At 39.5% G+C, this 12,504-nt stretch overlaps 1 protein-coding gene and 1 pseudogene across 1 annotated transcript; both read right to left on the bottom strand.

Moving 5' to 3' along the window:
* Nucleotides 1-128: 128 nt before the first annotated feature.
* Nucleotides 129-2,261, bottom strand: LOC120289774 (annotated as a pseudogene).
* Nucleotides 2,262-3,082: 821 nt separating this feature from the next.
* On the bottom strand, nucleotides 3,083-5,266 carry LOC104425008 (peroxidase P7). Its single transcript, XM_010037570.3, has 3 exons — nucleotides 4,994-5,266; nucleotides 4,160-4,351; nucleotides 3,083-3,907 (listed from the first exon to the last, which is right to left on the bottom strand). The coding sequence occupies exons 1-3, from the start codon at nucleotides 5,204-5,206 to the stop codon at nucleotides 3,359-3,361; spliced, it is 954 nt and encodes a 317-aa protein (XP_010035872.2). The 5' UTR covers nucleotides 5,207-5,266; the 3' UTR covers nucleotides 3,083-3,358.
* Nucleotides 5,267-12,504: the final 7,238 nt, after the last annotated feature.

The raw sequence follows: 12,504 nt of genomic DNA, 5'->3' as shown, positions 1-12,504 counted from the left end.
AATTTCTTGACCAAGGCCTTCACAAACATGAATCTTATTGAAAACAGGAAAAGAAATATGAGAGAAGATAGACACGCATTGAACATTTCTAACACTTCGCAAATTCCAGCATACAATTCTTTTTAACCTTAATTTACCACCCTACAGTTCCTTCTCATCTCTCCATTTGTTCTGGTGAGCAAGCTGATGTTATCCATCTTCATCATCACGGCCGCAAAATCGCTCGCGAAAAGCCCTACAATTATTGCTACAAGTCCCAACGAGCACGTCCCTACGATCCTCCGTTGAACAACTCTAGGTCCGAATGGAGGAGCCCATGCCGCGCCATGAGGTTCTGCTAGTAGTCGTTGTCAAACCGGTTTGGGGTCTAGTTGAGGGGTGCAAGGTTGGTTTCCGTTTCAAAGGCAAGGTAGTTGAGTCTTCTGGGTGGTAGTCCAACGAGTGTCGTTTTTGGTCTTTGCACTGGGCTAGCCTAATAGCGTGGGCCCCCGATAGGGCGGTCATATCACGGGCATTGAGGCCTTGGGCGGCGGAGGAGATGAGGTTGGCGAGGCTGGAGAAAGGGGATGGGATCAGGCTGGCGGTCTTGCGTCTCATTGTCCTAGTGGCACCATTCACGATGGTTCTCCCAACTATAATGACAATTCCAATCACATAAGCTTATATAATTTATGCAAGTAGCATGGTCAATCTTCTAAAAACGTGAATCTATCTCACAACTATGGGATAAATACACTATCAGTACCATAAGTTGTGTACGACGCTCACTTTGATGCCAAAAATTTCCGTCGGATCACTTAAGTACCAAAAAGTTTAAACAACGATTATTTTAGTACCAACTCTGATCTGGTTGGCCGGAAATCCGACGTTACACTTTTCTATTAATTTTTTAAGTTGATGTGGCTCACTGGAGAATACAGTCAGCATTTAAATAACAAAACGATGCCGTTTGGTGTCTCTCCCCCAATTCAAAACCCTAAATCCCCAAATTGAGAGAGAGAGAGAGAGAGAGAAGATAAGCCAACAGCGATGGGCCAGTCGCCATCCTCAACGGCCCTCTGCGCTCGGCAACCGTGGTTTCAACCCCGACCCCGACCCCGACAATAGCTACTCGTCGGCCAAGTCGAAAGCTATGATCTAGTCGGTGCTCGGGGAGGCTACGAAGGAGTGCGCCGCCCCCGATCTCTCCCTCTCTATCTCCGATCTCCCGACGAGTGTCCGGCTTATGTCTTCCAATACCTAGGCGGTAACCCGGGCCGATACTCCCTCATGTGCTGCCACTAGCTTGCAATCGAAGGCCAGAGCCGCCAGAGGCTCACCCTCCACACCCACTCGAAGCTACTAGACGTAGTCCCGGCTCGAAGAATTTGAGAACGTTGAAGCTGGTGAAATGTTACCGAGATTGGGACATGGTGCTACTACGAGGGAGGTTGAGCGACGGTGGCCGAGCGATGTAGGCCAAGCAATAGAGGCCGAGCGACGACGGCGTCGGTGGCGGCCGAGCGACAAAGGTCGAGCGATGGCGGCCGAGCGACGACGGCTGGCGTTGGGCGAGAATCAGACAAAAAAACCCTAATTTCAATCCTCAAATAAAAAAAAAAAAATCCAAATGAGTTGTGCGACGTCATTTTCTTGAGGCCATCCACTTAGGATGGCAAAACGATGTTGTTTTCTTAAGGAAGACGGAAAACGACATCGTTTAAAGGCATTGTCGATTTTTTTTTAAATATAAAAGCCACATAATCATTTTGGTTGCAATCTTTCATCAGTGGCACCAAAGTGATTGTTTTTCTTTCGATTTTGCACTTAAGTGATTTGACGGAAATTTTTGGCATTAAAATGAACACCGTATATAACTTATGGCACTAATAGTGTACTTCTCCCCATAAATATGGAATAAATCCAATCATGAATCAAGGGATGACTATTAAGTAATTGGTATGGTTAAATATTTGAAGTTGATATAACCAAAATCATGCATAAAACAGAGGGTAGGAGCAAAAGCTAGTCATGATCATGATATAAGAGATGCCCACCAAGACAACACCGTCATGGGCCGCGAGCACGAAGATGTCCGCGCAAGAAACGGTAGCATTGCAAGCAGCTTCGATGCCGTTTTGGTTTGGTCGAGTGGCCTTTTCTCCGGTGAAAGTGGCCGTGTCATCCGAGAGAAGCGATGCGTCATATCCTTGCACGAGAAGTCCGAGATATGTAATAAGATTGTCTCGAAAGAGAAGGTCACAATTTGCACCATTTTGCATAATTAAGAGTTCATATTTTTTTCACCTTTGATTAGTGATGAATTGAGTACATGTGGAAGAAATTTTCTTAGATCCAATGCAAGTCTACTTTCGAATCTGACTGCAACAATTTAATCCTTATATAGTCGTAATAACCAAACACAATATAAAAATCCAAGTCATTCTCTCGCATACTTATGTGGGCTTTACTAATATAACAGTCTTTTGGTTACTGTGAGCATAACAGCTTGTCGTGAGTCACAAATTTTCTAAAATAATTAAGATTTGTATTGAAATAATTTCCCCTATTAGAGTTATTTTGATAATTCTATTCATTATCCATATTTCTCAAGATTGCACGCATATTGTGCATATATTAATTGAGATATTATCTTAAAATAGTTATCTAATAAGGTCTATAAATAGGCCGATGTATTATTCATTAATATACACGTCCGATATATAGGAAATTTTCAATTCTTGTCTTCGCTTTATTATTCTTTAACTTTCTAGATGTTCATTCTCAATATGCCCAAAAATGCATACCCCACGAGGCACAATTGAAGTTTCTTTGTAACTTTGTAATCATTTGCCGAAGATTCGAGGTTTTACGTACTCGCAGCTTTTAGGGGTCTTAGACACATCGAAGTGTTGGATTCAAAGAGATTTATGTTTGAAAGGCCATATTTGGTAGCTTAAATAGGACAAGAGCTATCATATATAATATTTTGGTGATGCACTTCGTACTAGGTAAAATGTCAGACAAGTTAGGGTGACTACATAGTAGAGAGCTTTTAGAGAAATACTATGTACTGAGAATAAGTCACGCAAGCTGTCTCCTGTACATAAATTCCAAAGAGCATATTTCGATTTCCAAGTAGATATAGACCAAGTGACATTGAGTTGGGAAAAGAACATTAGGATTTCATGTCTAAATACATATATTCAGAAACAAAGCAGTACAACTTTGTCAATTTCTTGACCAAGGCCTTCATAAACATGAATCTTATTGAAAACAGGAAAAGAAATATGCAAAGATAGACATGCATTAAACATTTATAACAATTTGCTAAATCCAGCTTCCATAACTTTCTTTTTTGTTTGGAGGGCATTCAACCTTAGTTCACCACCCTACAGTTCCTTCTGATCTCTCCATTTCTTCCGGTGAGCGGGCTGATGTTACCCATCTTCACCATCGCAGCCGCAAAATCACTCGCGAAAGCCCTATAGTTATTGCTGTAAGTCCTAACGAGTGCGTCCTGTGATCCTCCATTGAACAGCTCTTGATCCGAATGGAGGAGCCCACGCCGTGCCACGAGGTTCTGGTAGTAGTTGTTGTCAAACCGGTTCGGGGTCCGGTCGAGGGGAGCAAGGTTGGCGTCCCCTCCAGAGGCAGGGCAGTTAGTCCTTCGGGTGGTAGCGAAGCTGGCGTCGATGTTGGTCTCATTGTAGATGCGGTTCCGGAAGGTGGTACACCGGGCCAGGCCAATAGCATGGCCCCCCGACAGGGCGGTCATGTCACGGGCATTGAGGCCTTGGGCAGCGAAGGAGGAGATGAGGGTGGCGAGGCTGGAGAAAGGCGATGGGATTTGGCTGTTGGCACCGCTCAGGCTAGCGGTCCTTGCATCTCGCCGCCCTAGAGGCACCGCCCACGATGGTCCTCCCAACTATAATGCCAATATCAATCGCATAAGCTTATACAATTTATGTTTGCGAATGTTCAGTCTTCTATAAAAATGTTATGTATAAAAAATTGCGAATTTATCCCATAAATATGGACTAATCCAATCATGAAACAGGGGATGACTATTATGTAATTGGTATGGTCAGAGATTTGAAGTCAATATAAACCAAAATCATGCATTAAAGAGAAAATAGGAGCAAAAGTTAGTAACGATCATGATATATGAGACACTCACTTGGACAACGCCGTCTCGAGCAGCGAGCGCAAGGATGTCCGCGCAAGAAACGGTAGCATTGCAAGCAGCTTCGACACGGGACTTAATGGTGTCGATGACTTCGAATCCCCTAAGAGAGTTTTGGTTCGGCCGAGCGGTCTTTTCTCCGGTGAAAGTAGCGGTGTCATCCAAAAGAACCGATGCATCACATCCCTACACAAGAAGGTTGAGATACATGATAAGATTGTTTCAAAAGAGAAGGTCACAATTTGCACCTTATCACTAAATTAAGAGTTCATCTTTTTTTCATCTTTTGATTAGTGATGGATTGAGCACATGTGGCAGAAGTTTTCTTAGATCAGATGATTAGTTTAAATCATCTAGTAGAATAAGTTCAGAAAGGACATATAATCTCATCGTGTGCTTTTCTTGCCCCTCCAAAATCCAAGTCAATTTCATGGATACTTAACAAATGGGAGTCAAGCAAATTCAATGCTTCTTTGAATGTAGTACCTAATCCTAATCTTCTTAGAAAATACGGATCTGCACTATATGGCACGTGTATAAATATATAAATATATAAATATATATAAACCTACATTTTATAAAATGTTAAAATGTCCACCCAACAACTTAAGAGGGGGCCTGCATATTTAAAGGGCATGTTATAACCTCACCTATTCAAATGACGTGACATTATACTCAACACTAAAATCAACTTTACGAGATCAACATGCCTGGATATTTTAAATGACTAGAAAATCTAATTCAACCTTCGCAAATAAAATGCAACCAAAAATGTTCTTGAAAGAAGTAATAATTAGAAATGAACGCAAAAGAATCCTAGTTACGCACATTTACGAAACAATCATGGAAGAACATGCGAAGTATTGAAGCACCCATCCTCGGCTCTCTCCTAACAGCTTGCGTCGTCGCATTGCGGACAATGCGTTGTACGTTGGGGCATGTTCTTGTGTAGAAGTTTGGCGAAAGCTGTGCGTTCGTAAGGCACACGAGAAGGGATACAATAATGGCAGCGACAATGGGGAAGCTGCTATTGGAGGCCATTTGAGGGGAAAGAGAGATATGAATTTGGACTTGTGACTGAGAAAGCAAGCTCTCTAATTTTGCTTTGAACTTGTGAGTACAAGCAGTGGGTTTGTTCTCTATATATAGAGAAATTAGAAAGTTTGGTGTCGTGCATGTGGCTATGATAGAGGTATTCAAACTTGGCTGCTACACGCGTTCACGAGAACTTCTAGAGTTTACTTTGAAGTTTGTAGAGAGAGAATCCAAGGCTTTTCTCTACTACTAAAAAGCGAGAGAATCAAAAGGCAATACGCTGACTTCTGTCATGATACATGCAATGGAACAAAATAAGGTCCACCATGTTTTCGGGAGCATGCATTTAAAAAGCCAGCTCTTTTTGCCTTTTCTTTGTTTTCTATATTAAAGATAATTAAGGTTTTCTCTAAATTAATTTCTTACATTAGACATATTTTGATACATATTTTGAAAATTCTACTAATTATTGGTATCTCTCAAGATGGCACGTATATCATACGTATATGACATGTATATCGCACGTATATAACAAACAGATCTCATTTTGATTATGCATATTTTGATTAATATATAATCTTAAAATAGTTACATAATAAATCTATAAATAGGCTGATGTATTCTTCATTAATATATAGAAATTTCTCAATTCTTAGTTTCTACTTTATTATTCCATTTTGAATATGCCGAAAATGCATACCCAGGAGGCAAAAATTAAAGCTTCTTCGTAACTTCATAATCGTTTGCCAAATATTCGAGAATTTATGAATCTACAGCTTTTAGGGTCTTAGACACTTTGAAATGGTCAATTCAAAGAGAGTTATGTTTGAAAGGCCGTGTTTTGTAGCTCAAATAGGACAAGAACTATCGGATATAGTATTTGATGATGTACTTAGTACTGAGTAAACCTAAGTAAAATGTTGGAGAAGTCATCATGACTATATGGTAGATAGCTTTTAGAGAAATACTTTGTGTACTAAGAACTTAATTACAATGTAGAAAGTTCAATATGAAAAATTGTAAAAGGTCAGCTAGGGAAGAAAAAGGGAGGGCGGTGCTGGCTGCCATGAATGGCTATCCATAATGGTGGGCACTTGACTGTGACAATGGTTGCTGACAATCTCTACCCACGAGGCAATGTTGGGAATCACCTCCAGACGATCGTTACGCTAAAGTAGAGCTCGCTTGCTCGATCTATCTCTTCCCCCCTTGTGCACGATGTTGATAAATCCGTTGCGGTGGTCTCAAGCGACGTACATGACAGAGGCGGCCACCATTGTGATGGTCACCGGACACCCCATTGATATTTCTTCAAGTCCTTTTAATTATTTTTAATATAATATATTTTATGTGAATGTCTTCCCAATAGCTTTCCAAACTGATGATCAGCTATGGAAAAAGTCCCATTGTTTATCTCAATCTATTCTATTTTATTCAATTTTATATTGCGACGATCAAATGCAGCTTAAATGAATTTTTGATAAGAACAGAAAGGAAATCAAATGCACCGACAGGGTCTCCTTTGAAATCATCTTATCCATAATTGTTTATGGACATAAACAAATGGCGACAGAATTGACAAATCGTTTTGCTTTCCCAGAGCCATGTTGCAGGCTTGGAACATTTGACTTGCAAACCACCAGTGAAACATAAAAAACAATCTGTGGATTATTATATATATTGTCATATCCCCGAGTTTGGTCGATAGAGCTTTTCTGAACTTCCTTTCCCCTTGTAATGATATCTTTTGAGGAGAAAAACACCTTTTGAAATCATATGCATCTTTTGGTATAAAAGAAAAACGCCTGTTTAATATTGAACACATTATTCAAACAAAGGTAAAAATTGAGCACCCAAAAGCTAAAGCTTTTTGATAAATTGGCAGTGACCTGGCTCTGTTAGGACATGGTAGGTCATAAATTAAAAGTTCGAATCCTTTTACTTCCTTTGTTAGGGACCTTCTGCTTGTGTTCTTTCCTTATGTTTTTGTCCCTTTTTGTTTGTCTTACGGTTACGTGGTTACGTCCATCTTATATGTTTGTTTTGTGTGCAAGACACGATTGATTTACGCACGTTAGAGAATGTTTTATACGACATGTTTTGGGCTTATTTCCCAATGACTCAAACTCTTAAGAAAATGACCAAAAAAAGAAAAAAAACTCTTAGTACAATGGTGCTCTTCATATTCGCTTTTCCATTGACAGATTGTAGGTCTCGAACATTCTTCCATAACATTTATGTTGAGTTTGCAAGCTTCAAACTTTCATCATTCGTGAGGCCCATATTTGGATAGAAGGTGGTAGGTTAAAAACATGGATATAATTCCTATGTATATAGTTTAATTTTGCATATGAATGATGTTTATAACTTGTAACCTATCAATCACATGAGTAAGTGGTTGCAGAGAGATGAAACCCTAATATATGAGCCCTCAGAACATAGACAAAAAATTGGAGCCATTATTGTCGGAATTAGAAGGCTCAAATCGATTTTGAATGCCCTGATTTCACTCAATTATGAATTTGTTAGGTGTTGCAAGTCTCAGTCATTCTTTTCACTGGCACATTCCTAATAGCTAGATAGATATTAACAAGATCTTTATGCAGAAACATGACTCCTTAAATTAGCATAGAGTCTCAAGAAATCAAAGATATTGAGCTGACGAGAGTATGTCTTTCTTGCTAATAAGGGCTTTACCAATGAATATCTTTGGACACTTATTAAGCACACTTAATATGAAATGTTTGAATATATAAAGAGTCGATCACACACCACACAAGTAAAATAGTGAATTGAAAAATCGCAAACTTTCTTCAAATGGCTTCTCAATAAGTATCACGGGGCGCTTTTCTAGCAAAGAAAACCTATCTGATCAAAGTCAAAGTCGTCAAATGGTATACAAAAAAATCTGCGAATAAATAACTCGGAAAATCGAGAAACAACTTCTATCCAAATAATGGTGTTGTCTCCCTCAATTATGTGATTGCATGTGGTACTCGTGGACTCTTTCGGCGTTTCATTTTTCAAAGCATGCATTAAGTGGAGAATCGACTTGGGTCCCGTCAAGCTGTAGTGTTTACTCTGGATTTGGTCTAACATCATCGAACGTTGAAAAAAACATAACAAGGAAAGCCCTAGAGGTTCCCTCAGCAATCGGTTCGTTCCATCAACTCCGCCGTCGACTCGTCTCGAAGGAAAATTCAAGCAGATAAAATGTATCTTTTTTCCTTTTGTTATTTTGAAATTCGAGGTTTCGTTTGTTTTGGTCAAAATTTCTTGGAATTTGCAAGAACATGGATTTGGAAAGTCATACGAATATGGATGGGCGTATGACCAGTGAACAGTGTGTAGGTGTGTTTGACCTGAATAACAGTCCCAAAGAGTTTGGTCAGAGATTCCGAGGAACACTATTCATTTCTTTTTTCCTCTATTTATATGAGTAAATAAATAAATACGTAATTTCTATATATTTATATATTTATTTGAAAATTTGGGGACTGAAAGTCGTCCCACTCTAGGTGAGAACCCCCTCATGCATCGCTATCTTTAAAATGTTTAGGTAGACATCTCTACGATTATCCAGAAAATTATATTTAGAGATGTCTAGTAGAGTTGAACTTGTTTTTTCTTCTCCACCGTACTTGAAAATTAGTATGGAATTATTTGAGACTCGCTAATCAAGGTCAAAATTATTTGAGATTAACTCACTTGATTTGCTCTTAATCTCGTGGAAAAACTGGACGTGTGTGCTATTGAACGAGAGTTTAGATTGTATGATAAGTTTCCCAATTTTGATAAGCTTTGATTGAGTCTAAGATCACCAGCTGAAGTTAGGGACCCGGGGTGCCTCCATCCCTAGAAAGATGTAATAGTTATAAAAGCAGAATTTCAAATGTAGATAATCTAATTTTCCTGTACATTTGAAAACTTTGACAAGATTTTATTCATCACCCTCCTAAGTTTCTTGGAACACGTACCATTGCTTGGAATTGATTGATTATGATAGTCGGGGAGACCTTAATAGTCAAAGGTATCTTGTTGGGGCTTAGTATCAACACGTATTAAGTTACAATGACTTGAGTGTTTCCCTCCGACGGTCGACCTAATTGGTTTGGCTGTCAAAGAATTTTCAATTCAGAAATTGAAGGTCACTTAATTAAATTTCATAAATTACATGCGAACTCCTCTAGGTCAAGGCTACCACGCAGGCCAAAAGTCTGAATTGGACTTAATTGGTTTCATGGGACATGCACGGTGTTCAATAGGCCTTTTAATAACCGATCTCCATGCTCGTACCTAATATTTAAAAAATAAAAAAAGGTACAATGAAATCAATCTATGCCCAAGTGGGAAGGGCAAACTCCGGAATCAAGACCCCGAGGCTTGCATCCGATTCCCCACTTCGACATTTGTTAAAATATGTCTTGAATTTGAGCTCAATGCAAAATTTTGAATATTCCGAATTGAATATTTTGCAGATGTTTGGAATCGAACAAAGAACATCTGAAAATCAACTTCCCAAAATTTTGAATCTGCGTTGAAGAATTTTGCTGCTTAAAATAGGAAAGTCTAACTTTGATTTGGACTTGATTTTATTTAAAATATATAAGATATATTTTGGTTAAAATCGACAAGATAATTGCAAAGGAAAGTCCAACTTTTGCTTGGGTTGACCGAATCCTAGCTGATTCGGTTTCCCTCATGCATGGACTTCTCTGGCGGTGGATTATATATCAATTCTCAAGGCTTATTTGTGGGTGGAAGATGATTACGAAGAATTGGTCTTGAAGTGCCGTCTCGTCGTCGAGTGCTTGGGAGTGATTTTCTTTGTTGTTCCTGTTTGTAAATTACATCCAGTAAGATTTAATGTTCAAGCCAATTAAATCTTGTAATAAGATTTGCGTGTAATTCTTTCATGAGATTGAGAGATTATTTCTTGAGGAATTTTGGGGCAAACACTGCATGCGTTATTGGGTGTAATTGGGCTTGAGAAACACCGAAAAATTGTTTGAGTGACTCGAATGTATAATCTCCTTGTATCGCTTGATTTATAATGAAATTTATCATTGTTCTCCCGTGGACATAGGCCTTTACGATCGAACCACGTAAATCCGGTGTCCGATTTATCTTCTTCTTATGTCTATATATTACTGTTGGATCGCTTGTTTTCGCAACAACATCAATCTCTCAAACGTCAAATTCTTCTAAACCCAAGCTCTCAATTTGAGCTTGAGCACTGCGTTTGGATCGGAGTTCGAAAGGACATCTTCCTAATACCCGTACTGATTAAGATGTTAGAAAGAGTCCCAGCTACTTATACATAATGCTTGAATAGGTCAGAGATGGCCCCTCGTTATTAATGCCCGTCCGATTCCTTTAGGAGACTTTGAAAAGTTGGCCCGTTCCGCCGGAAATGGTCGTATGCATCCTTCATGTGCTATACAGTAAGCTAGCAACCATATGGCTTTTTCATTAAGTAAGAGGGCTAGGACCAGCAATTCTCGACATGATCCTTTTTACATGAGACGTAGTTAAGTGTGTTTTTGTAGAGCCTAAGCATATTTGTGTCATGAGAAGGTCGATCTGCATATATACATGTCATTTCACGAATTTGGTCTTTTCGATACAATTATGTGCCACTTATAGAGAAATATGTCAACATATCACATGAATCGACACTATCAGATACGTTTAGGCACGTTCGATTAAATAAATTAGCATGTTGTCGATGATGAGCTTGACTTTTGTGCCCGGGGCCGATTTACCAAAAAGTTGCCGTGATTCTAGAACCCCGTGGCATTATTTTATTATCGTATATATATATAAGGCACAGTGTTAATTTTTATGCGTCCGTGATTTTTTTTAATGTCGCTGGAAATAATAAATAATGCACATTTGCCACATTTACTCATAAAATAACAAAAGAAAAAAATTATCTTACCGTAAATCAATGCGTGAGGTGCGTGTTCGAATCTATTTGTGCCGTCGAGCACGAATGACTGTGTATTTTAGGGGAGCTGTTTGGTTTCTGCCTAGTGTCATTGCTTGTTATATGGGTTCACTTCGTATCGGACCGATGTTGACGTGGGAACACTCTGCCGACGAAATTTGCCAAGCTCGAGTTGGATTGAATAGGGGATGATCGATGCGCCTTCTCTCGAGTCATGGGGTTTCAGACCTAGCATGGAACAGGCGTGGTGGCCTAGTTCGTGTGATCGCTTTTGGTCCCATCAACCGCACATGCATCGTGCTCACAAAAGTTGGATGAATTGAGCATGAGCACGCAACATTTCTCGAATCTTACCCCCACTTTTAGGAAATTTTATTTTGAGTCTTGAGATTTCAAGAAGTTTGCATTTCGATGCTCGATTAAATACGTTTAGGCACGTTCGATTAAATAAATTGACATGTTGCCGGTGACAACACGACATATTTAGATACGTTCGAATATGTTTATATTATAAATATTATGAATTGTGAACCGCATAATTGACATTCAAAGACACGATGCTACTAATAAAAAGGTGTTGTGCTATGGTTAAACCCAAATTTGACATGACACCATTAGGACACGAGAAGACGAGCCGCCGTGAAGGACCGGCCTCAAGCGCAATCACGATTACGTCAAAAGAAATTAAAACACTTCAAGAACAGCATGATCTATATAGGTTTGGACACATAGTGGTCTTGTCCTAAACGTTCACATCCACGCCAATCCTCATACAATGGTGGAGAACACTCATCCTCATACATGATTTACTTCAGGAATTGAGGTTTGGATTTGCATTTCAACCAAAGCCCAGCAGAAAGATTTTCTTCAAAGTGTTTGCATGTAGATACACGACCACGCAACACGGATTCCAAATGCTTCGATACTACGAGTGATCAAGTTTTTCCAGCAGATTTACCAAGCAAAATAACCATGAAATTTGACAGACCGGGACTTATTGAACCATTATCCTCAAGGTTGGTTGATATTAGTTGCTGCTTCGATAGAGTTTCGCAAGAAGTTCCTAGGACCAGAGCTAGATAATAGTTAGATATCAAGCCTAGACAAGCTCGTGTTACAGTAGAGGAGAGGAGATCCCCATATGGTCATCTCCGCAAGGTGCTACTGCTAGCATATGGACAAATGCACCACCCGGAAAGCCTGGCCAAACTTTCTTCAAACGGCTCCTGAACAGGTATCGTGGGGACGCTTTTTCAACACGAAAGCCCATCTGATCAAGGTCGTCAAACGGCACACAATAAAATCCCGGAATAAATAACCTGGATAATCGACAAACAACTTCTATCCAAATAAC

Source organism: Eucalyptus grandis, chromosome 11 (genome assembly GCF_016545825.1).
Source record: "Eucalyptus grandis isolate ANBG69807.140 chromosome 11, ASM1654582v1, whole genome shotgun sequence".
Taxonomy (NCBI): Eukaryota; Viridiplantae; Streptophyta; class Magnoliopsida; order Myrtales; family Myrtaceae; genus Eucalyptus; species Eucalyptus grandis.
The sequence above is the reverse complement of the archived record's forward strand: the minus strand, read 5'-3'. Positions and strand labels throughout refer to the sequence as shown.

Bases quoted from the DNA above. Each gene is read 5' to 3' on its own strand.
- LOC104425008 (XM_010037570.3), bottom strand. From the start codon at position 5,206: ATGGCCTCCAATAGCAGCTTCCCCATTGTCGCTGCCATTATTGTATCC. The intron at 4,352-4,993 runs GTGCGTAACTAG...CTTCTTGTGTAG, and splicing joins TCCATGATTGTTTCGTAAAT to GGATGTGATGCATCGGTTCT. The intron at 3,908-4,159 runs GTGAGTGTCTCA...TTGGCATTATAG, and splicing joins CTCGAGACGGCGTTGTCCAA to TTGGGAGGACCATCGTGGGC.